Source organism: Cibotium barometz, chromosome 40 (assembly GCF_041138505.1).
Source record: "Cibotium barometz isolate CiBa-2024 chromosome 40, ASM4113850v1, whole genome shotgun sequence".
Lineage (NCBI taxonomy): Eukaryota > Viridiplantae > Streptophyta > Polypodiopsida > Cyatheales > Cibotiaceae > Cibotium > Cibotium barometz.
The window spans coordinates 35,955,313-35,977,112 of record NC_141085.1 but is presented as its reverse complement, the minus strand read 5'-3'; the positions used below and the strand labels follow the sequence as shown (position 1 = coordinate 35,977,112).

Here is a 21,800-nt window from a genome sequence, read left to right as displayed (position 1 = left end):
GCTGGCTGCGCCATCTGCCCGTTGTCTCTGCTCCAAGCGACCTCCGTGTGCGCCGGCTAGTTCACGCGAGGCCTGCAACGCACCTTGTCCTGTTGTGCCTTCTCTACCCGGCTGTACCCTCTGCTCATGGTCTTTGTAATGCCCGTCTGACACCGTACGGCCTCAAGCTCAGCCCCGCCATTTGTACTTGCGCCGGCCAGCTTCCGTGCTACCCGAGTGACGCTTGCACCTTTGTGTACTCCATGGCAGATCATCTTACCAAAGTGAAAGATTTGTAGGAACAATTGCTCAACATTGATGAGGTTATTCCAGACAAACAGCTGGTCACCAACACTCTTCATTCTTTACCACCTTCCTACTTGGGCTTTCACACCTCTCTCAACCTCTCTATGAGAGGAGATGGTGATCTTGTCAACTCCCCAAAGGATCTCCTCATGGAACGCTCCTGGTATAAGACTCGAAACGTGCAAACAAAACAAACAAACAAGAAGGGGTTGCAGGCCTGACTCACCTCCCAACCATGACAGCTGTGGGCAAGTCCATAGACTTGGCTGTCCCCACCGAGCCAGGAGCTGAGCTAACTAGATGGACGTACCGACCAATCTCTACCTCGTGACGTCCCATACCGCCATGAAGCTACCCTCGCGGGCCTCGAGACTGTTGCCGACCTCGGCTGCATGAAGCAAGTGCACGTCTACACTAGATCCAGGCTCCAGACCATAGAGCTCTCACAAATCACGCGAGACTCTATATGACTAATGACTAACCTTGGCCACCCTTTTATAGGTTCTTGGCCGATCATTGGGCGTCCACACTTGGGCGCCCGCCCGTCCATACTTGGGTGCTCGCCCGTTAGTCTATCCTTAACTCAGCTCGTCAATCAGCTCTACTTAGCTCCAAGCTTCCCCAAACCTCGAAGCTAGTCTTGCTGTGTGCGTGTAGCACACGGTAGATACACACTGTGCACATGACATACTCCCCTTCCTCTAAGAGCTCACTCCTGAGCTCACTAAGAAGCGAGGGTAATCTCTCTGAAGAGTAGTCAATGTCTCCCATGTAGCGTCCTCCTCAACACGATCCTTCCACTTGATCTTGTATTCCGTGATAAGCGTATTAGACAATCTTCTTTCACGAAATCCAAGAATCTTTTCAGGTTCGTTATGGAACAGATGTCATGTCCTCGACATCTATGATTTCTTGAGTAGTAACTAACTATTCTGTTCCCCCAGTACTTCCTTAAGTCTACTGACATGAAATACAAGATGAACTTTCACATGAGAAGGGAAATCCAATTCATATGCAACTGAACCAATCCGTCGTGTAATATGAAATGGTCCACAGTATCTAGGGGATACTTTCGGAGATTGACCTGTTCTCGTAAAGTCTCGGAATCTTTCGGAACTCATAAATATACCATCGTTCCTTCAGAGAACTCTCTGGGTGAACGATGTCTATTAGAATAAAATATGTCTCGGTCTTGAGCACTTCTAATAGATTCTTTCGTAACTTGTAATATTTCTTGCATATCTTGCAAAAAATTACGCGCTGCATCATGCTAAAGTCGTGAGAATCCTACTGTAACAGGTGATCTAGGTTGAAAACCATACATAAGCATGAAAGGACTAAAACCTGTACTCGTATGCTTAGTACTGTTATATGCAAATTCTAACATAGGAAGATAATCCTTCCATGAACTCTGTCTTTTGGATACATATGCTCGAAGCATATCCTCCAAAATCTGATTCACTCTTTCAGTCTGGCCATCAGATTGAGGATGATCTGAGGAACTCAAATTCAAAGTTGTTTCCAACTTCTCAAAAACAAGTTTCCAAAAATCACTCGTAAACTTAGAGTCCCTATCACTGACTATGTCCCGCGGTAACCCGCACAGTCTAAACAATTGCTCGATAAACTGTCGTGCTAATTGCGTAGCTGTAATAGTCTTCAAGCGATCTACCACAACCCAAATAGAATCGTGGCCTTGATGTGTTCTTGGCAATCCGGTAATAAAATCCATGGAAATACTTTCCCATTTATTACCTGGGATTTGCAAAGGATGCAACAACCCAGCCTGTCTAAAGCGTTCAACTTTATTTGCTTGACAAACTTGACACTTGAGAACATAATCTTCTACATACCCTTTCATCTTTGGCCAATAAAAAGTGTGTTTCACTAACGATAGTGTCCTGTGTACCCCAGGGTGTCTAGCAGAAGGGGCGTCGTGACACTCCTTATATTACATAAATTTTGTCATTACGGAATAGTAAACCATTCCGAATCATCCACTGGTCTCCTGCAGCCTGAATGGTAGGCTGTTCAGTCATCAAGTCTTGGTCAATCAATGAGCTCCCGTCCTGGATCTTCTACCAAAATGGACCAAAATGGATCAAAATAACTATCAGTCTTGCAAAGCCCTCTCAATGACTGAAGTAAGTCGGTAGAAATCCCGGTGAACGACAAAGTATTCACCTCTCTAATTCGACTAAGTGCATCTGCAACACTATTCATGGACCCTTTACGATAATGAATCTCAAAATCAAAATCTTGCATTAACTCAGCCCAACGAGCTTTCCTTCCTCTCAAATCATCCGCATCACACACATACTTGATTGACTGATGATCAATCAATACCACAAACTTAGAGCCATATAAATAATGTCTCCAAACCTTGAGAGCGTGAATCACAGCATAAAGCTCCTTCTCAAGGGTTGGCCAACGAGATTGAGTGTCGTCTAGCTTTTTACTTTCAAAAGCAACAGGTCTACCATCTTGAAATAGAGCAGTCCCGATGGCATAGTCATTGGCATCAGTTTCAAGAACATAAGGCCGACTAGGATCGGGTAATGCTAAGATAGGTGCTTCCTTGACTGTATCTTTCAGAAGTCTGAAGGGCATATCCAGATCGTTATTCCAAGTGATAGGCTAATTTGACTTACGTCCACGACCTTTCAACAAGTCGGTCATCCGGTAGTGTGAGCTGAGAGTACTCCCGCATAGATTTCCGAAGAAAAATAACAAAACCAAGAAAAGAACGAAGTTGTTTCAGTGTTCGCAGTATAGGCCAGTCCAGAACCTTCTGAACTCGGTCATAGTCAATGCTCAATCCATCTCGAGTGATCTTGTGTCCAAGTAAATGATGTCTGTCATAAAAAACTCACATTTACTTAACTTAGCATATAGTCGATTCTGTCTTAAAATAGATAAGACAATCGTGAGGTGTTAATATGATCCTCAAGAGTACGACTATATATCAAAATATCATCTAGGAACACAACCACAAATTTTCCCAAATGTTCACGAAAAAGATCGTTCATCATTTGCTGGAAAGTGGTTGGAGCATTGGTTAACCCAAAAGGTAACAAAAATTTTAAAAATTAACACATAAATCATTTTTATGCATAATGTGAAAAGAGGACTTCCTACTACAAGAAACTCGTAATGGCGATACCTAGTCGAAAGGCGGTTCTTTCGACATGCCTTTCATGAATACGTATCTGGTGATAGCCAGTACGTAAATCTATCTTCGTGAAATATTTCGCTCCTGCTAACCGGTCAATCAGGTCATCTGATCTAGGGAGAGGATAATGGTTCTTAATTGTCAGCTTGTTCAATCTCTATACACATTCTCCAGGTGTTATCCTTCTTTCTCCTAAGTAACACAGGTGCACCCCAAGGTGATTTACTTGGACGGATCTGTCCCATCCTTAGATAATCTTCGAGTTGTTTAGCCAACTCATCTTCCTCAGCTTGGCTCATCCTGTAAGGTGGAATACTAACAGGATGAGCACCAGGGATCAGGTCAATACGATGATCTACTGCCCTTTCAGGTTGGTAAGCCCGATGGCAGCTCCTTAGGAAATACATCTTGAAATGAATCAAGTATCTTCTGTAATTCTTTGCTTTCAAATACACTTAATTCATTGACATCCATAGAAGGTATGAGAAATGAAGAAAGTGGAATCAATACACAATGGAAAGCGGTATACAAAGAAGAATCCATTATATTTCCAAAATCAACTAGATTTACAAGAGGTCCCTAAGAGGGATGTATACAATCACCTAAGATACTATACTGGGTGTTCCTATGTTGAAAAGAAAAATTATGACTAGACCAATCTATTTGGACTTCAAGAGTCTTAAACCACTCAATCCCTAATAACAAGTCTACATGTTCTAGGTGCATAATATAGCATTCCAGAGGATCTTTGTAGTCCTGAATCCGGATTGGTAGCATCTCCACCTGTCGATCCCATACTTGCCGACCCGCAGGTAGGTGTACCTCATAGGTATGATCGCTGGGTGTCGTATCAAGACTCAATTTTTGCACAAGTTTGTAGTTAACAAAATTGTGTGAGCTGCCAGGGTCTAGAAGAATGTGGATTCTATGGCCATTCACTTCTCCATAATCTCGGAGAAGATCATGCAAGCCAAAAACTTTAGAGTTGAACAAACAATCAGAACATGTACTCGGGCGAGAAAGTACAGTAACTGACGTACCTGTCAAAGACAACTGGTTGGCTGCCTTTGGCTTGGGTCTTGCATTGGTCTTTGTACCCTTTTGATTCGGGCACTCGTTACGCATGTGTCCTTTTTCTTCACAGATGAAACAACGTCCCTCCTCCTTGAGCTTCAAAGCCTTAAGGAGTTGTTTTTTCTTTGCTGGTGTCGAACTGGAATTCTTTGAAGGTTGGTCCGAAGACTTTCCTTCAATCGTGATAGCCATTGGTGTGGAGAACTTTCTTTTGTGCTTGTTCCCCCTGCTCAGTAACGGGTTTAGACTTGGAAGAGACCATTGTATCATCATAGATACGAGCTGAATGAATGGCCTCGTCCAAAATTTTGCATTTTTTATTTTCAACTTGTAAACGGTATGAGTCGGGTAAACCGGCTACGAAGAATCCCAAAAGAGTTGTGGGATCCATCTTCGTAGCTTTCATCTGTAAGTCTCTAAATTTCTGGAGGTAGACCTCATAAGTGAGGTGCTGCGAGGTCATGGTCAAAGCTGTAAACCGGGCAACCACATCATAATCATCCTCTTTCTTGAGGAATTCTTTCTTGAAGACATCTTCGAATTGTGCCCAAGTCGTTGGCTTAGGGTTGAGTTCCTTCCACCAAAGCAAAGCTTTGCCTGAGAGAAAACCTGCTGCTAATTGGATCTTTTTTCCATCGTCATAATGAAAATGGACTTGCCACTTATGTAGCCACTATCTCCTTGGTACGCTACTTTGGTCGCCCCCGAACTGTTCCGGAGTAATGTTGGGGCCTAAAGCAGAGGTCAAGGTATCCATACCCGAAAGAGTAGATAGGGTAGTGGTCAAAAGAGAGATGGAGTTCTGCAAAGCCTGCATCTGCGTGGCGATTTGTGTCGTATCTTCCGTAGCCGGCAAGCCTTCGCATTCGATAAGGGGCTCCAACTCGGATTCTTGGGTCGACATCTTGAAGAGGGCTAGGTGAGAGAAAATTAATCTTGCACAAATAAGAGTGCTAGGGAACTCGAGAGCTTGAGAGTTTGAAAACTTGAGAGATGCGTGGCAAGAAGCCCACTTAAGGGGTTTATATAGGCTTTCCCAAAAGCTATCTTGAGCTTTTGCTTTTGTATATATATATATATATATTCTGTAAAAAAAAAAACACCTATAAAGCATAAAGTTTTAAAACCCCTCTTATAAGGTTTAGCCAAAAAAAAACGAAAGCAAGATAGCATAGTAGTTTTTAAAAAAAAAAAATAAAAATAAAAAAACAAAACCTAAAAAAAACTACGCCTGCTTTTTGTAATTGTGCTGCGCCCGCTTGTCTGCCACCCATGCGCTGTGTGTCTGCTTGCGTGTACGAGCCCGTCTGCAATGCGTGCTACACACATGCGTGGAGCGCCGCCTACCGGCCTGAGTACCACACGTCGACTGTCCACGTGCGCCGCCTTCAACGTGTACGCACGAAGAGAATCGGTTGACTACCCGTGTACGCTTGCGTCCTCCTAGCTGGCGCTGGCGTTGTCGCTTGTGCACATGTCTTGCACACGCTTGTCTGCCTACGCGTATCCGTGTGCATACCTGGCCGATTGCACATCATAGGTGCGCCTGTGCCATCCTGCGCACCAACGCGTGCACACATGCGCTGGACCATGCGTAACAGCCTGCCAGGGACTGTAGAAGAGTACCCGCCCTGGCTACGCATACAAGCGCTACACAACACAGCCGGCGACCTTCTCTCTCTATGGGTGCAGCCTAGACGACGGGAGCATGTTATGGTGGGGAGAGACATCATACTTCTGACAGAGACACATCAGAGCCCAGAGAGAGGGCTACCTCGAGTAGAGGGATTCCAGTGGGAGTCAGCATACAGGAGGACCACACGCCAGGGTACCTCGAGAGGATCGAGGGGAGTAGCAGTTCTATTCAGACGGGAGCTACAAGGGACACTGGATCCAGAGGCCAGATACATGTGGATTAGCTTACAGCTCTCACAGGACAGGGTTATATACATAGCTCTATGTCACTTTCCTCCATCAGGATCCTCCTATGTCATTACAGAGGACATGCCACATGAGGAGGAGATAGCAGCCTCGCCATACACTTGTCTGTCAGAGGAGATTATGCATTATTCTACACTAGGGGAAGTATTTCTTACGGGCGACTTCAATGCCCACACACAGAGCAGACAGTGTGAGGTATATGACTATGATGACATGGAGATCCTCCACCCTGTGGATCCAGAGGAGATAGGGACTAGTCGGGCATCAGAGGACACTGGACTAGACAGAGGACATTATGGGGACCACTTACTAGAGTTGGGAGCTAGGTATCGTCTCGTTATTTATAACGGGATGCTACAGTGGCCGGGATCAGGAGGGCTGACATGCTTTCCACATGGGGGTCATACACGGACCGGAGGCACGGTGGTAGACTACATTATGGGGTATTTGGAGGCATCACAGCTTGTCACCTCATCCTCCATTCCACCTCGTCTTATTGGGGCAGATCATACATACTTGACATTTTCACTAGCCGGATCACCAGTATCACGAGCCCCCACATACCGACGCCACACACTACCATCTACTTCACACATGACATGGCAGACATATACACTGGCAGAGTAGAGGATGGGCTCCTACTCATGGATCCCCTGGCACCTATGGATACCATTACAGCCCAGCTGGCATCACTCCTACACACGGCTGCATTACAGAGCTTCCCACATCATGTCCACTCAGGAGAGCCTGCGAGATCTGGGACTATGCCCCAGAACAGATGGTATGATGACGAGTGCAGAGCCCTATACTCATGGCTCCGCATACAGAGAGCCTTGGGAGGCATCACAGAGCAGGAGTCGAGGAGACTTGCTCGCCGCAAAAGGTGGGCCTTCGCAGAGATACAGGAGCTAGAGATCTTTCATTTCTTCATGAGTATAGATAGCCCTATCTCATGGCGGCACTTCAGAGAGCCCTGGACACCGACACCTATTGCAGACCCACAGACATGGCACACATATGTAGAGAGCCTATACCACGCCCCACAGCAGCCACCTATACCTCAGCCCACAGGAGCCTCGACCTACACAGCTAGCTTCTTTACCCACTCGATGGTACAGGAAGCTATCCGCCGCCTACAGCATGGACGGGCCGCCGACCATATGGGCCTGCAGGGTGAGCATCTCATATATGCAGTAGATTCTTTGGCTCCTTTTCTTGCACACCTGTTTAACAGGGCACTAGCAGAGGGTTTGCCTGCGGAGTGGACGATGCACACCATTGTGCCGATTCACAAAACAGGGGATATGCTCGATCCGAGCAACTATAGGACGGTTATGGTTGGCCACGTGCTGGCCAAACTCTATGGCGCAGTGTTGGAGCAAGAGCTTAGCTTATATGCTGAGCGAGCGGGTTTACGCTCATTAGGGCAGGCAGGCTTCAGGAGAGTTAACCACTGACCATGTATTCACTTTGAGATGTATGATTGATCAGGCCAGAGTGAGGAAGAGAAAGCTCTATTGCTGCTTTGTGGATTTCCGCAAGGCATTTGACACAGTACCACGAGAGAGGCTCTTTCAGCGCCTGCAGTCTCTTGGCATACCAGCAGATATGACATGGGGCATCTATACATTATATGAGCAGGTTTTTGGGCGAGTCCAGATGCCTAGGAGGTATGTCCGAGACTATTGCTAGCACCATTGGTGTGAAGCAAGGATGCCCACTTTCCCCCATGCTATTTGGGTTATACATTGATGAGGTGGCTGATTTCATTACACGTGGAGGCGGAGATGGAGTTGATTTAGCAGGTACCTCAGTACATATTATGCTTTATGCTGATGATATTGTATTAGTGTCTGAGTCTCCAGGAGGTCTACAGCAGCATCTACATGCACTCGATGATTTCTGCACACAGAGGGGTCTTACTGTGAACCTTGGGAAAACCAAGGTTATGGTCTTTCATACATCGAGACAAGGCAGGAGTCATCTGACATTCACTCTCGCAGGACGCCAGGTGGAGGTGGTGACATCATACGTGTACTTAGGGGTTACCTTCTCTGCAGCAGCCACACGCTTCACCATGGGTTCAGCAGCCAGAGCTAGATTGACATGGGGATATGCAGCATTGGCTATGCTAGAGAGACAGTGCCACCAGGCGCATTTTCAAGAGCCCCGGACGAAGGGGTGGCTATTTGACACATTAGTCACACCGGCATTGATGTATGGAGCAGCGGTATGGGCGCCAGGCCTTGCTACCCATTGGTGGACACAGATAGAGAGACCACAGGCCCTCATGATGGCACGCATGATACGCAACAAACCGTCAGTACCTCATGACATTATCAGAGCAGAGTTTGCTGTGCCTCCTATGATGGTAGAGGCCATATTTCAGACTATATGCCTGCTAGACAGATTCAGAGAGATGCCACAGGACAGATTGTCATATAGAGCTTTTGAGGCATCTAGACAGCTGGCTGAGGCAGGAGACAGAGGATCATGGTATGCACAGGTCACACATTGGTTCTCACAGCATGGCCTAGACATGGATCATCTACCACCATTCCAGTATGACAAGGATGCACCACATATCCGTCTCTCTCATAGTGAGAGGAACAGAGTACTGAGACAGGACCTATGGCAGCCCTATACATGAGAGACATGGATATCGCCTACATAGCCTCTTCCACCGAAGATGCTATACTACAGAGATCACTTCATGAGTATCATTGATGATGGATTTATAGAGAGGCCTAGATACATGGAGGGCTTTTTACCACAGGGCTCCCGAGTGGCTATTGGTCAGCTTAGAGTTTCATCACATCGATTGGAGATTGAGATTGGCAGAGCAGCACGGATCCCCCTGAGAGGAGAGGGTATGCAGATTGTGCAGAGAGGAGGTGGAGAGTGAGTCTCTCTCTCTCTCTCTCTCTCTCTCTCTCTCTCTCTCTCTCTTACAAAAACAGCCGACATGCTTTTTTCTTTTTTCTCTCTCTCAAACAGTTCAAGAACAAACAACCCTACTTCTTGCTAAACAAATCGACCCTTCCTAGACCACCATCTCCATCAACACGGGTTTCTTTGATGAAAAAAGCACATACTAATTTGAAAAAACAGCAGTATGCATAAACAAAACAGCAAGCTTCTTGAACACATACCTATCTTCGACCTCATCTTCTCTACCTACCAACTTGCTCGTTCACAAGACATACTCTGATACCACTGTCAACTCCCCAAAGGATCTCCTCGTGGAACGCTCCTGGTACAAGACTCGAAACCTGCAAACAAAACAAACAAACAAGAAGGGGGTGCAGGCCTGACTCACCTCCCAACCATGACAGCCGTGGGCAAGCGCACGGACTTGGCTGTCCCCACCGAGCCACGAGCTGAGCTAACTAGATGGACGTACCGACCAATCTCTACCTCGTGACGTCCCATACCGCCACACGAAGCTACCCTCACGGGCCTCGAGACTGCTGCCGGCCTCGGCTGCATGAAGCTGGTGCACGTCTGCACTAGATCCAGGCTCTAGACCATAGAGCTCTCACAAATCACGCGAGACTCTATATGACTAATGACTAACCTTGACCACCCTTTTATAGGTTCTTGGCCGGTCATCGGCCGTCCACACTTGGGCGCCCACCCGTCCATACTTGGGTGCCTGCCCGTTAGTCTATCCTTAACTCAGCTCGTCAATCAGCCTACCTAGCTCCAAGCTTCCCCAAACCTCGAAGCTAGTCTTGCGTGCGTGTAGCACACGGTAGATACACACTGTGCACATGACAGATCTCGTCACTTTTGAAGAGCTGGTGGGTTTACTCTTGCAGGAAGAGCAAACAAGGGCAAACTTATCTAGCAACCGTGGTGGAGACGAGGCATTTACAACCAAGGATAAGGGTAAAGCAAAGAGCTTTAGGCATGAGGGACAACAGTCTAGCAAGGTTGGTCATGGACAGCCCTCTTTTGGTGGTGAAAAGTCTGACAAAGGGGATGCAAACAAGCCTAAAAAGAAGGGCAAATGTCACTACTGCCATAAGCCTGGACACTACATCAGTGAACGTAGAAAGCGGATTGCAAAAGAGAAAAGGAAAGAAGCAGGCAATGCAGTAGCAGACTTTTCTGATAACAAAGCACAGCAATTGGCTAATGTAATTCAGAAAGAGTACACTTTTTTGGTCACATGCACTAGTGACACACCAAGTGCTTCAGACAATGATATGTCTTGCATTGCATCTGACAGAGAGGATGTATCATGGTATTTTGATAGTGGTACTTCGAGCCACATCACTTCATACAAAGATGTATTTTAGCACTTGGTTTATGCTTCAAATGGCCGCATTGTATCATGTGCAGATTATACCACATATCCAGTAAAGGGAATTGGCAATGTCATACTTATTGCAGCCAATGGTGCCAATATATGTATGAAAAATGTGTTGTATATTCCAGGGATAAAGAAAAATGTGTTGTATATTCCAGGGATAAAGAAAAATCTGCTCTCCGTCTCAGCCATAAACGACCAAGGTCTAAAGGTTGAATTTGAAGATGGGAAGTGTTTGGTAAAAGACCCATCAAAGGGTTATGAAATAGTCACTTTTGGAACACGATACAAAGGCTTGTATAAGCTGGACAACTATGGCAAGCGTACTTATGATGCAAATACAGTGGCTGCCCACACTCCTGCTATGCACGATGCAGAGCTATGGCATGCTCGTTTTGGACATGTAAATTTTTGGAGTTTGATGCTTTTGTAGAAGCATCATATGGTTGATAATATGCCGCCTCTTGAGTCTCCAGCAAGGCATGTATGTGAGGGGTGTATTTTTGGAAAGATGCAACGTAAACCATTTCCCAAAGATGAAGCTGTTAGAGCTGAAAGTAAATTACAGCTCAAACATAGTGATGTATGTGGTCCAATGCGGACACCATCCATAGGGGGGCATCTTTACTTCGTCACATTCATTGATGACTACTCCAGTTTTGCTTGGGTTTACCCCTTGAAAGCGAAAGCAGAGGTGTTTACATGCTTTCAACACTTTGTAGCAATGGCTGAAAATATGTGTGGATGTAAAGTCCAAACACTCCGCTCAGATAGAGGTGGAGTATACATGTCAAATGCATTCAAGGATTATATGCTTCGAAAGGGCATCAAACACCAATGTACTGTGCCTTATACACGGCAGCAGAATGGTGTAGCTGAGAGGAAAAATAGATCTCTCATGGAGATGGCAAGATGCATGGTGAAAGCACAAAAGTTGCCTCACAATTTTTGGATGGAAGCAATAATGTGTGCAACTCATGTGTTGAATAAGTGTCCAACAAAAGCTTTGAAAACCATAACACTATTTTAGCCGAAAGCCAACAGTGGATTATATGCGTACGATATTGGAGAGCCTTTTGAGGCCGACATTTACAGCCAGGTAGTGGGATGCCTCATTTACTTGTGTAACACTAGGCCAGACATATCTTTTGGGGTGTCTTTGTTGAGCAAATTCATGCACAACCCAAGCACAAAGCATTGGCAAGCAGTCAAACGCATTTTTCGTTATCTTCAGGGTACCCTGGATCTTGGTTTGTTCTATCCCAGGGGGGCAGCTTGCAGCTTTATGCATACAGTGATTTAGATTGGGTTGGTGATTATGATACGAGGCAATCCACCAGTGGGAATTGTTTTTTCTTGGCAGTTCATGCATATCTTGGTTGAGCAAAAAGCAACCCACTGCTGCCACATCTACTTGTGAGGCTGAGTACACAGCTACAGTAGATTGTGTATGGTTGAGGAGATTATTGGCTGATCTTCGTGAGTGTCAATAGACACCCACCACCATTCTCACTAATAGCCAGAGTGCTATGGCTGTGGCACGAAATCCGGTATTTCATGCGCGTACCAAGCACATTGAGATTCATTATCACTATGTCAGAGAGAGGTTACATGTAGGGGAGATCAATTTATCTTACTGCCCTACACAAGATAATGTTGCAGATCTATTCCTAAAGGCTTTACCTCGAGAGAAGTTTAAAGCTTTCCACAAAGCTTTGGGCTTACTCTCATACAGAGAGTGATTTACTACCTTATACAGGTTCACACTTTCACTACAGGCATATGCTCACTTATGGTAGTGCTATGTGTGAACAGGGCTTAACCAAGGGCACTTTTTTCCATGTGGTTTTTTCCCTTGGATATCAAGTGTGAAAGGACACTCTACATATAATATTTTGTACTTCTATATTATGTGGATGTGACACACATGCAAGGGTTGACTTGCATTTTGTGGCTACCACACTTTTGGTTCTCTCTCTCTCTCTCTCTCTCTCTCTCTCTCTCTCATTTCTGTGTGAGCTTCTTCTTCCTGCACCTAACCCTAATGTGCAGGTTTCTGTGTGTGTGAGTGTGTGAGTCCAACACCAACGCCTCCCAGGTTAGTGCATCTTTGTGTCGCTGGATTATGCCAACTAGCACAGAGATAATGGAGGGTCTCGATCTCTGGGAACGAGACCGCTTGGCTCTCTACAGAGATTGTGCCCTCTTTTTGGTGACACCGTGGGTCCACTAAAAAGCCGATGCTTTGGTGGAATATGGTGCATTGTCCCTTTGGTCTGTCAGCCCTCTCTGGCGCTGCTGCAACTAGGTGTCCATCGTGGTCCTTTGATGTGAGCTAAAGAAATTTGTTATGGAAGTCCAAGTATTGGGTACATACTACATACCCAAGCATATTTCATCTCTGTAGTGCATGACCGATGAAAAGAGGCCAAATCACTCTCTGAAGAGGCAATCGATTCTCTGTAGTAGTATCTCATAGCAGACTGGGCAATTCTGACTTGTAACCTACTCATAGAGTGCCATTGTTACCCAAAGAAGATCTGAAGGAAGCTTAAAGCCCTCACAAAGGATCATATGGACAAGATCCACCAAAGTCTGGTACTCACTATTTGACAACCACATTCTCATCCCACTTCGCATTTCATCTCATGTTCCGCTTGTGTCGTGGTAGCTCTAGAGGATGCAATAGACATAATTGATTTCTGTATAGTATATGCATTTTGTGTAACATGACAGGCGTGTATCAAGAAATCAATTAACGGTAAACAAGATTAAACCATAATCATGGCACAACCACAAATAACTGAAATAAAATTGTGCACCACATACTTAATAGAAGTCTCCTTTCTGCAAAACAAAATTCTAGGAGAAACTAGGGATTTGTGACATCCTCCTGGCTTTTAATTGGTTGTTTGCAACTGATATGATCCAGGTCAAAAGATTCTCAAAAACATTAAGGCTTGCAACCTCAACTCTTCGAGTGTCTCCAATGTCTTCACAGGATTTCCAGCCACGCTTCATATTAGCCAAGAGATACGAGTATGTGACGATCAGTCACCTAGCCCACTGTCCATAAAGCCAAGAACATAATAATCCACCACAAATATAACTTTTAGCGCACAATATTCATATGATAACATCTGCCATTAGATTCTCCATGGCACCCAACCATAAAACTCGCTTGGTCATTTACCTTGCCTCATTACACCCGTACATAATGCATACCCATGTCTGCTTTAAAGCAGACCATCTAATAAGCTTTCCAAGCTTGCTTTTACAAATCAATCATCAACAAATCCTGTAAAGAATCCACATGACATACAGGGGAGCTCCATGCATATCCAATCTCTTAAAACAAACACACATGTTGAGAGAGAGTTTGTATACACAGCTTTTCAATCAAAATTGATGCTCTGAAACAATCCAGACAGCTCCAAACATTACATAATCGATGGCTGTAGCAAAAGTATTAACTTCATAACAAAATTACCAAATAACATGTCTAATATCATGCCCCAAAAATTCATTCACAAAAGAACGATATATGGCGATAGTAATTCACCGATTTGCTTCAATGAAGCAATACTAGCAAATATATAGAAAACTAATCATGGCTTCCGTCTGGCGCATTGACCCTTGTATTTTTAGGATTCTCTGGCATTTTGTAGGCACATGATCTTTGTTGTAACATGTAAAACACCTCTCTTCATGTTGGTAGTCCTCTATTTGTTTTTTGGACAGCTTGTTGCTATGGTGTTTGCCCCCAGCTGGGTAGCTGAGTCATCCTTTGTAGAACACGTGTGCCAATGTGCTAGGGTTTTGTAAGGTCTCAAGGACCCCAACCCTAGGATCTGCAAACAGAACGCACTGAGGTCAAGGCTTGTATGCACATCCTTGAGAAACCCTAACTTGGCTTTTATAGACCTGATGTCATACGCATCGCGTAACCATGAAGAATTGTGGCTAGCAATTCACCACCCAGCCATAGGTTCAATACCTCGAACCAAACGTGAGGTCCGATTGCCGTGAGCCTACCACAATGGCCCAACCTGGCATACCATACCACCAGGCCGAACCTGCAACTCACTGGCCATGAAGTCTTGCGCATCAAGCTCTCTACTACTGTGTGGATACCTCCTTGTGTCTAATAAGTGCCCACAAGGTCACTTATATAGCAATCATGGTTGTCACGGTACGAAAATACGATACCGTACGGGAATTTTTGGTACGATATGAAATTTTCGGATACCGTACGATAAAATACGGTTTTTATTTTTTACACTTACAACCTATGGAGCTTCAAGCTTGAATGTGAGGGAAGGTTGGGAGAGGAGGAGTCTACAGTGCTTGAGGAACCAGAACATGGATATGTGTCTCTCCCGGTTGGATCTCCCGATTATCTCCAAAAAAGAACCTGGATGGGTAATGCAATACCAAAGGTCTCCCAGTGTAGCATTTATGACTAAGGGACCGTCCTTGCACAAATACGAGGAGTGCATCTAGGGTGATAATGTTAGGGACTCCTCTCTAGATCAAAATGGCCATGTCCAAATCTTCTCCCTCGTACATAACTTGAGAATCTAATTGTCTAGCCTACCTATACCAGGGATCCCCAAGTGATGTAGCAAGATTCTCACATCTTACCAATCAAGTGTACACTACCAGTCTACCTCGCCAGATTTTTTAGGTCTCTCAACAACCCCATATGGAATACTGAGTGGACACAAAAGTTGCGAAGTATTGCGAGCATTTGGGATCTTCGTTAAGCAAGGTTTCTATATTTTTTTTAAGCATTTGGGAAAAAAAATTTCAAGGAAAAATGGAAAAAAAAAGCCCCGTACGGTATCGTACGGTATCGTACCACTCGTACCGTTGTTCGTACGCGTACGAGAAACAACTATGATAGCAATGACCATGCTATTATTGTTGTTGTTTTATTTAATAGTTTTCAAAAGCTATAATTAGCCTTTTTATAAGCCCATGGCCAATGCAGTTCCCATCTTGCTAGCGCCCTTAGCTACGTGTGAACCCTCCCAGTCCCCAATCCTTACTAAGTCCTAACCGGCCGTAACCTGGATCAGTACACGCCCCTGACCTTGGGTTAACCTAAGCCTATGTTGATCAGGATGTAACATACTCTCCCCCTTCTGTTCAATTTATGTCCTCGTGAATCCTTAAATATGAGACTCCTCTTGTAGACCTTGCTCACAGAATCCATAGGAACCAACTGATTATTACTATCCAACTCTCACCAAGAGTTGAAACAATCATCATAACCTGACTCCAATTCTCTAGCTCTCATCCAAGAGTTGAGATAAGACATCTAGTCATGAAGTGCAACAAGTTCTACCGGAACAACCCTAGCATAGATCCACAACACAACTTAGCTATCAAACCAAATGGCATCATGCATTGGTTGTCAACAAACACTAGCCCACTTCGTGCAAACAAGTTCTAGGATTTTTCATCCATACCTCATCACCCTCCTCACAAGTCAAATAATTCATGATCGGGTAAAAAGTTTTACTGACTCTTTCATCTCATGCACATCCATGCATGTGAGACAATTGTTCACATGAGAGAAGTCCTCTGAGTATGTATCATGTACTTAAGGCACAATATACCAACCACAAGATCTCCCCAATCCAAAACTAAATGGAGCTTGTATTCAGTTAAAGATCTCCTTTGTCCAATCCTCACCTAAGATTGAACCCAACAACTACTTCCGATTCGGCAAAAACATAAGTTGTCACATGCACTCTGCACTCATTGCATGGTGACAAGATGGCTCATCATCAGCAGTGCAACATCTGTACATTATTAGAACCCAGTAGGATGATATTTGTCGTATGCCGTGACCCCATTGTATATCCTCAGTCCAGGATAAGTCACGCACGAGCTACGTAGGTCATTCCTCAGCCTTAGCGGGTCGGTCGGTTAGTCAGTCAAGTCCCTTAACCCACTTGGAGAGAATCATTCATGCATGTAGAGTCAGTAGAAGCCTTAGTGTTTGCATCAGAAAGCACTCTGCATTTTGCATAACATGTTCATATGCCTGTGCATCACTTAGAACATCACAGAAGCCTTAGGAAATTAACTAGGATTTATCTGGTATTTTTCCAATATTTTATAGTATTTTATTAGCATTTAATGCCATTTTTATGACACAAAGTTTAATAACTTTATGTCCAGTCAGCCAACTTTGACCAACTCTCAACTAGTATAAATAGGCAAGCCTTGTGCTTAGTATTCCATTCAGAATCCAGGCGCCTTCTTCCTCAACCCTAGGAGCATACCCGCCTGCAGCCAATAGTCCCCCCTTCACATCAGGCTTGTGTTTTGCCTCTTCAGTACCTTGGGCATCAGCGTTCAGCCTACAGCAGTCTACAGTCCATAAATGCAGCAGTACAGTCATCCCCGAGCCAGTTTCCAGCAAGTTCTCCTGCGTTCTCTGCATATACAGCAACCGGCCTGTGCACAGTACCCCCTACAGTCCTGCGTTTCAGTTCTACATCAGTTCTCAGCCTTCCATTCATCATCCACATCTGCCCCAGCCATCTGGTGAAGGCAATACAGCATTCATAAGCATTTTCAGCATCCTTTCATAGCTTAGAACAGTCCACTACAGTCCCTTCTCAGCCTCAAGTGTGCAGCCCTTCCTCATACCCCTTGGGAAGAGTGCATAGGCTCGAGATCAGTTCATTGTGGTGTTTCTACAGTCGTGTTCAGATCAGCCAGGCTTCCGATCCTCCGAGATCTTGCATTTGGCTTATCTACAGTCCACAATCATTCTCTCTAAAGTAATAAAGCAAATACTATTCCGGTAACGGGATAGGGGGCCCTTCAGTGGGTAATTTGGGACCCAATCTGGTGTACAATTCTCATCTCTCTCTCTCTCTCATATCTCTCTAAAGTTTGAAGTATTAAAGTGGATTGCTAAACTCGCGAAACTCAAGATACAAAAGACGGTGTGAACATTTGTGTGACAGGATCCTCCAATACAAAGACTTCCGTTGCATGTTACATAAGTGCCAACTCCCTTCTCTATCCGAACTCCACACTTCATGAGAGAGTGTTTCTCTCTCAAACCCTGACTTCTTGGAAGTCTCCTTGGATGCCAATAACTGAGATAGAAAGGCCTTCCAAATCCACTTGAAGCAAGAGATCACTCCCTATCGCCACCTCGTACACAATCATCACCACCTCTTCTCCATCATCTTGACCACCTCTCCATCTCCCACTCTCCCGCTTTCCGTCTTCCACCTATTACTCTTCACGACGATGACCATCATCCATCATCTTGACCACCTCTCCACCTTACCTTATACTCTACATGACAACTACCGTCCATATCGTGTCTCCTCATCATGGCTTGTGCTCTCCAAATTTAAAACTCCCACCTCACGTGGATTGTCATGCGAACTTGCCTCCTCTCCATCACCCGCCTTGCCAGCAAGACACCTCACCTCCCACGCTTTATCAACTTCGATTCCTCAAGATTCGCTTTTGGGAGGGTTGATGACAAAATTTTCTATCAAACATTGATGCTTGTCTCTACAATGCAATGGGTTAGTTGAGAAAACCAACGGGATATTGTGGGATTATTTGTAAGATTGTCAAGGACAAGCCTCGTCGTTGGAAACAAAGCTCTTCATGCTTTATGGGCTTACCACACAACACACAAGGTGGCTTTGGGTTTTGCTCCTTTCTGCCTTGTCTATGGTATGGACACTATTCTTCCTAAGGAGCTTGAGGTGCGTGGCATGTAGATTGCTCTTGCTTATGGATGGGGAGATGATCGAGAGGCATTGACACAACACCTTTTTAACTACATGTGTTGGAGGATGATCGAGACCATGTTTGCATAAGATTACCTAGCTGAACTCCCAAGTCACCTTCAAGTCTTGGCCCAAAAGGCGAGTCATTCTGACTCCTTGAGTCATCTTGTATTCCCTCAGCCATCTGAAACCGATCCCGTCAAGTGGGAATAGACTCCGTTGGACACCCACACGCGTAAATAGCACAACTTAATTATCACAATATGAATGGACAACTCAATAACAATTGAAAACTGAAATGAAATGAAATGATGATCAATGGACACCAGCACTGGGGCCAGAACGGGCCGACCCCCCCCTCAATATATGATATATTATTGGGAGTATTGAAGTGATACAATGCTCCATGGGTTCAATGAACCAGATGATGTCCATGTACAATTGAGATTTCTCTTTTTGCCCAAAATAGGTGAACTTGCCCAAAAATATCAACTTTATGCTTTTCCCAAGCTTGCTTTCCAAGTTTCATGTAGGCGCCTCCTTTTGTCCATGTGTCCATGTCCAAAATGATAATGTGTCTAGCCCGTCTTTAATGGTGTGACCACACTAACTTATAAACCTTCTAAGCATAGTTGTTTCTCGTACCGGTACGAATGGGTTTATACGGTACGGTTCATACGGTACGATACCATACGGTATCGTACGGTACGAGGTTTTTTTTTCCCCCAAAAAAATTTTTCCTTGAAAAAAAAAATTCCAAATGCTAAAAAAAATATGAAGATTCCAAATGCTCGCAATACTTCGCAACTTTCGTGTCCACTCAGTATTCCATATGGGGTTGTTGAGAGACCTAAAAAATCTGGCGAGGTAGACTGGTAGTGTACACTTGATTGGTAGGATGAGAGAATCTTGCTACATCACTTGGGGATCCCTGGTATAGGTAGGCTAGACAATTAGATTCTCAAGTTATGCACGAGGGAGAAGATTTGGACATGGCCATTTTGATCTAGAGAGGAGTCCTTAAACTTATCACCCTAGATGCACTCCTCGTATTTGTGCAAGGACGGTCCCTTAGTCATAAACGCTACACTGGGAGACCTTTGGTATTGCATTACCCATCCATGTTCTTTTTTGGAGACGATCGGGAGATCCAACCGGGAGAGACACATATCCATGTTCTGGTTCCTCAAGCACTGTAGACTCCTCCCCTCCCAACCTTCCCTCACATTCAAGCTTGAAGCTCCATAGGTTGTAAGTGTAAAAAATAAAAACCGTATTTTATCGTACGGTATCCGAAAATTTCATATCGTACCAAAAATTCCCATACGGTATCGTATCATACGGTATTGTATTTTCGTACCGTGACAACCATGCTTATAAGCCACTTTAATGAATAAAATCCCATGCTGCTTTTGGTCGGAATCCATCTTTCTGGCCAAACTTTGCTGGTAAATGCTTCAGCTTTTTTTGTGTGGAAAATTTCCGTTCACACCTAGGCTCCAATCAGTGTGTGAAACACTGGTCAAGACCGGTGAAGGGACCAAATGGTGACACCCCATGTGCACGTGGGGTACTGTGCCCTTTCTCAGGTACTGATAACCCACCATGGCACCACCCAAAAACCTTTCTAGGCATCTGCACCAAAGTACATAAAAATGTCAATGCCAAACACTTTTGACATCCTTTTTTTAAAGAGCAGGTCAACGCAGAGGTTGAGAGACAAGCAACAAAGATGAAGTAAGTATTCCCACAAAAAAGTCAATCCATTAGAGCACAGATAGAGCAACCATGACCACAAGGCACGCTGTGAACACTACAGTGAGCAAACTAGCTCCAGATACCCATAGAGGCTCGCATTATGCACGAGAGACCTCAGACGACCCAACAGAAGAGGGATCTCTTCAGATCCACGAGTAGACATCATGATCAGATTGAGATATGCAGAATGGCACAATGAAACCCTTTTTGATCCCTCAGGATCACAGAGGAGATTGCCAGACATTGTGTAACCCTATCAGCATATGATGGGTGGCATAAGGCCGGACTCCATAACACATTGGTACAATTATATCACTTTTTTACATTTTGGAATGCCTTGCGCATCTTCCACCGCAGTTCAATCCATTATGTACTGTTTTTGGTCTCATGGGCCCATTTTGGCCCCAGCATACGTTAATACCACTTTCTTTCTCTTTCTTTCTGGTGTATGCATGCAAAATCAAGCTCTCAAAAAACTTTTCTGAAAAGAAGACTCATGATGAAGTTACGCTGAACAATCTTGAATAAACCTTCTGTGCAGGAAGTGCTGGATGATATATTCCATAAGCTTGATGCGAATGGAGATGGGGATGTAGTGTGGACAGAATTTCGAGACTATTTCCTGCGATATGGGCTAGAAGTCTACAATGTTTGAGCTCTTGTAGAAGCAAGCAAATTGGACTGCATGTGGGATACCACAAATTGAAGCTTGGCCGACCAGCTGCAGTGACGTGGCCCAAGCCTTTTCAAGATCACTTCCTTCTTGCATTTCTCATGTTGTCTACTTGTATGTGCATTGCAAGCTTCTCTCGGCCAAATTGGGCTCGTTACAGAGATGTGTGCCCATCTACACGAGCCCACAGGTTCAAGATTTTCTTCGAGATATTGCACAGTACATGAATTCAGGATCTCTATCTCAAAATTATATGTTGAGAATGGCTTGATCGAGAGGCATTTTTAGCATTGAATGGATGTTATGTCAATGTATATCATCAGATAACTCTTTAGGATATATCTTACTATAAATATTTTTTTTGTGAGTTTAATAGTATGGAATGTAGTAGGTTTTACATCAGTTACTGAAATAAAAAAAATCTGAGTAATGATGCCCTGTAAAACCTTAATAATAGCAATTGGCTTTGGGGGGACTTCAAAAACGTTGATACTAGCAATTGACTTATAAGGGGAGCACGTTCGGCCTTTCCACCGTTCCCTGTAGTTGCTCCTCTTCAATCACCGATACTACTTCTTTTGTTGCTTTACGTTTGCACAATTGAGTGCTGCCTTTCCTATGAAAAGGCAAATCAAACCAGTTTGCACTTATTGCAATGGCTTTTAACAAAGTGAATGTTCAGAAATCGGAACAGGGTCTCACCCCAAGCATGATAGGGGGGTTGAGGAATATAGAACATGAAAAGCCCTAGGATACGGGTGCAAGCTTGTTGATTGCATGGAACCATGCGAAGACAAAGAGCTT

The 21,800-nt window shown here is 44.5% G+C and overlaps 1 protein-coding gene across 2 annotated transcripts in view; it reads left to right on the top strand.

Annotated features, from left to right (window-relative positions):
• LOC147615452 (uncharacterized) overlaps positions 1–21,480 on the top strand; it is a 52,963-nt gene extending 31,483 nt beyond the window's left edge. Inside the window, exon 12 of one of the 2 annotated variants that reach the window (XM_086779560.1) lies at positions 20,865–21,480. In XM_086779560.1, coding sequence (XP_086635686.1) covers positions 20,865–20,978 — 114 coding nt within the window. In that variant the 3' untranslated portion in view covers positions 20,979–21,480. The remainder of the gene's footprint in view (positions 1–20,864) is intronic. The other variant, XM_086779561.1, reaches the window with a different exon arrangement.
• Positions 21,481–21,800: the final 320 nt, after the last annotated feature.